The sequence below is a fragment of the Triticum aestivum genome, chromosome 2A, assembly GCF_018294505.1.
Source record: "Triticum aestivum cultivar Chinese Spring chromosome 2A, IWGSC CS RefSeq v2.1, whole genome shotgun sequence".
Taxonomy (NCBI): domain Eukaryota; kingdom Viridiplantae; phylum Streptophyta; class Magnoliopsida; order Poales; family Poaceae; genus Triticum; species Triticum aestivum.
This window is the reverse complement of record NC_057797.1, coordinates 644,568,313-644,572,428: the sequence shown is the minus strand read 5'-3', so window position 1 is coordinate 644,572,428 and position 4,116 is coordinate 644,568,313. Positions and strand designations below refer to the sequence as shown.

Below are 4,116 nucleotides of genomic sequence, written 5' to 3'. Positions count from 1 at the left end.
CGAGCCCAAGAGATCCAGTTGTTTACTCGCGGCCCGATCCTCGATCATTTTGTTCGCTGTATGGCCGAGGACGTGTTGGTTGCTGTATGGATTTGTATGTACAGATGGGAAATGTCGTATCCTGTAGCGGTCGCGGTCGCTTCTTTTTGATGGGCAGCGACCCGGCGAGAAAGGATTCCGGATTTCTGGCCCAGGCCGCGCCAGATCTCCGGTTCCAGGCCGTCGCACGAGCACCACAGACCGCAGCCCTCTCGCCCGCACGGCGCACACGGCACACACACGACACGATCGCGGGAAGCCCCCGACACCTGGGCAGCCCCTCGGAGCCATCATCATTGCCCCAATAATTCACTCCCCGCACCGGACGCCGATCGCCGCCACCACCACCACCAGTAGAGGGCACGCCGCGCGCCAATAATAGGGGCGCGAGCATGGCGTCCCAGCGCTGAAACACACCGCACGCTGGTTGGTCAGTGGCCACTGGCCGGCCACCGCACGCGCGCACCCACGCTTCCATCGAGCACGAGCACGCCGATGTCCATGCGCGACCGCCGCGCCTCCGCCGTGTCCCCGTCGCTGCGCTTCCTCGGCTTCATCAAGCAGCCGGATGACGCCGGCGCTGCCGACCAGGAGCTCGAGCTCGACGAGCGCGACGTAGTCTGGTCGTCGTCCCCCTCCTTCTCCTCGGCCTCCACCGCCTCGTCGCCCTCGCCCACGCCGTCCCCGTCCGGGGGGAGCCACCGCTGGCCCCTCTCCTCCCGCGCCTTCCCGTCCGGCGGCGCCGGCCTGTCGTCGCTCATCGCCGACGAGGACAGCCGCTCGCCCAGCGCGGCCATCCCGGCCGCGGCCCGACGGGAGAGGCAGCCGCGCTCGCAGCCGTACCACCAGTCTGCGCCGGTGGCCGTGCCTGCCTGGTCCAAGGCGACGGCGGACAGGCGACGCCGGGAGGCGGAGCAAGAGGCCGCTGACGAGGAGGACGAGGAAGACAACGAACTCATGGTGCCGCCGCACGAGATGGCCGCGCGCCGGGCCGCGGCGGCGGCGTCGGTGATGGAGGGCGCCGGGCGGACGCTGAAGGGGCGCGACCTCCGGCGCATGCGCAACGCCGTGTGGCGTACCACCGGCTTCCTCGACCTGTGAAAAAGGACGCTCCTTTGGAGGTTTCTCTCGCTGCCCACGTCACTCCAATTCATGGTGTAGTATTTGTTACAGAAAATGTGGATCTTCTGTTGCTACGTTTGGGATTCTAGGCGAAATATTTTGATGTATGTACTACTAGTAAATTAACAAGTGGTTATGTTTTTCTAGAAGAAAAGATGCTGATCACGGAGCAATCAAATAAGGTCTAAATGGCTGGATTGAACTTGCAACTAACCACAATAGCCACTGGCATACAATTGCTTTATGATCTGTACATTTTTTTCTGTAAAAAGATATTTCCTTTGTCCCAAAATGTGAAGGGAGTACTATCTCTATTCATTTTTATAAGACGTTTTAGACTTTCAGACACTATTTAAAATAGTACAAAGCAAAACTGTCTAAAATGTCTTATAAAAACAAACGGAGGAAGTACTTACTACCAAGCTTCATTTAGAAGGGAAGAAAAAGATTTGCAAAAGGTAAGTAAAATGTATTGCATGGTACAAACACGTATGAGTGTAAATGTTGTACTCCCTCTGTTTATTTTTATAAGACGTCTAGACAATTCAGACAGCCCACAGAATAGTTCTGTGTCAGCTGTTCAAAACGTCTTATAAAAGTGAACGGAAAGAGTGTCTATTTTTATAATTGGAAAGACCACAACACATTTTACCAGTCGTACGTGTACACTGTGATTAGCAGAGTGCTTTTATCTGATGTTGCAGTAGTACTCTATCCAGGGTCTCCGTTACCAGCTGCAGGTGAAGAATCATCTTTCTCATTGGCACACTCTAATGGATTTGGTTTACAATAATGTTGATGCTAGTTTTGATCCTTTTACTGCTAAACCCTGTTTTGGTGCTATCATTCGGGACAGCGCTGATTGCCTTTTTTCTGCTTGGAATTGACTGGAAGGCTGCTCAGATGGAACCGAAGTTAAACTGCTATCTTGTTGCAGAGCATCTCTGATGGTTGTGAGATAACTGTTGCTAAAATTTGCTAGTTCTTTTTCTTTATAAAGATGGCTCTCCCTCCGATTTCATTTAGTAGAAACTACAATGTCTTAAATCTAGTAGAATAAAAGAATAAAAGCAGCATATGCTATATATGACCTAGAGCATCCGAAGATCCACCTTCAGCGCATCATCAATAAGGCTTGTACTCATGGATATACCCATACCCTACCCGTTTATACTCACATGTGAACCTTACCCGTGAAGTGTGTCGTGAGCTTGTGAACCTATGTTAAAGTTGTCACCAATTGTCAATTTAAATTAAGATAATTGTTATGTATTCATCTATCTGTTATTGAGTTGAGATAAATATTATTTTGATCAAATGTGATACCGATGAATGTAAAATTGTGAATATCGTGTGTACTATTTAATCTAACCATTGGGTACCACATGTGAATTTGGTATTCTTTCGATATTTTGATAATATGTATGTTGTTGCTTTCTTTAGAGATGTCATGTGAACATCGACTACATGACACTTCACCATGCTTGGGCCTAACAGAAGGCATTGTGGAGTAATAAGTAGATGATGGGTTGCTAGAGTGGCCGTATGATCAAAATTAGTCTAGACGGGGGTGATTAGACTACTTGACCAAATAAAAATCTGACATTTTCCCAATTTTAGTTGTGGACAGATTTTAGCAAATCTAGCAAGTCAACCATCACCCTACACACGCAATTCTAAGAGTATATCAGCAAAAAGTAAGACATTGCACATGTAAGTAAAGGAGAGGTTTGGAGAAGGCAAACACAATGGGGACATGGTAATTTTTGGCGTGGTTCCGATAGGTGGTGCTATTGTACGTCCACGTTGATGGAGACTTCAACCCACGAAGGGTAACGGCTACGCGAATCCACAAAGGGCTCCACCCACGAAGGGTCCATGAAGAAGCAACCTTGTCAATCTCACCATGGCCATCGTTCACGAAGGACTTGCCTCACTCGGGTAGATCTTCACAAAGTAGGCGATCTACTTGTCCTTACAAACTTCTTGGTTCAACTCCACATCATGTCGGAGGCTCCCAAGCGACACCTAACCAATCTACGAGGCACCACTCTCCAAAAGGTAATAGATGGTGTGATTGATGATGAACTTCTTGCTCTTGTGCTTCAAATGGTAGTCTCTCCAACTCAACTCCCTCTCGGAGATTTGGCTATGGTGGAAGAAAGATTTGAGTGGAAAGCAATTTGGAGAAGGCTAGAAATCAAGATTCAAATGGTAGGAATGGAATATCTTGATCTCAACACATGAGTAGGTGGTTCTCTCTCAGAAAATGAGTAGTGGAAGTGTAGACACGTTCTGATGGCTCTATTGCTAAGTAAGAGGGGGTGGAGGGGTATATATAGCCTCCACACAAAATCCAACCATTACACACGACTCAACTCGGTGGCACCGACCTGTGTAAAAGATATGAACTTTAGGAGTCTCGGTGCGACTAACTGGAAACATCTATGAGGGACCGATGTGCAATGATAAAGGCAAACCTCGTTTCGTTGCCACTGATTGCATCAAATCGGTAGAACCGAAGTGAAGCAATAAGACAACAGAAGGTTGGCAAGCTATCTCGGTGGCACCGATTGCAAAACTCGGTAAGATCGAAATAATTGCAACAGATGACAACGAGTTGGCAAGACCATCTCGGTAGGACCGAGATTCATATCGATGACTCCGATCTGTTAAGGTTTGGCTGTGGCAGTGTCTAGATGAACTGTGGGTCTGGATATGTAGGTTTCGGTGGGACTGAGTTGGATTGTCGGGTTTAGGACATATTTGGATAGAGAAAGTGGCTTAGGGTTTTTGAACAATATCACTAAGAACTTGAGCAACCAGATCATCAACAACACCTCATCCCCTTTTAATAGTATTAGTTTTTGTTTGGTCTCAATGTGATCTTGGATCACTTAACAAAAAATGTAGAGTCTTGAGATTTTGCCAACCCATGTCCTTAGCATTTTGAGG

General features: G+C 48.2%; 1 protein-coding gene across 1 annotated transcript; it reads left to right on the top strand.

Moving 5' to 3' along the window:
• Positions 1-215: 215 nt before the first annotated feature.
• On the top strand, positions 216-2,435 carry LOC123189966 (uncharacterized). The gene has a single exon (XM_044602503.1). It carries the CDS (start codon positions 535-537, stop codon positions 1,138-1,140), a length of 606 nt encoding a protein of 201 aa, XP_044458438.1. The 5' UTR covers positions 216-534; the 3' UTR covers positions 1,141-2,435.
• Positions 2,436-4,116: the final 1,681 nt, after the last annotated feature.

Excerpts from the sequence above, each read along its gene's own strand:
- LOC123189966 (XM_044602503.1), top strand. The coding sequence starts at position 535 with ATGTCCATGCGCGACCGCCGCGCCTCCGCCGTGTCCCCGTCGCTGCGC.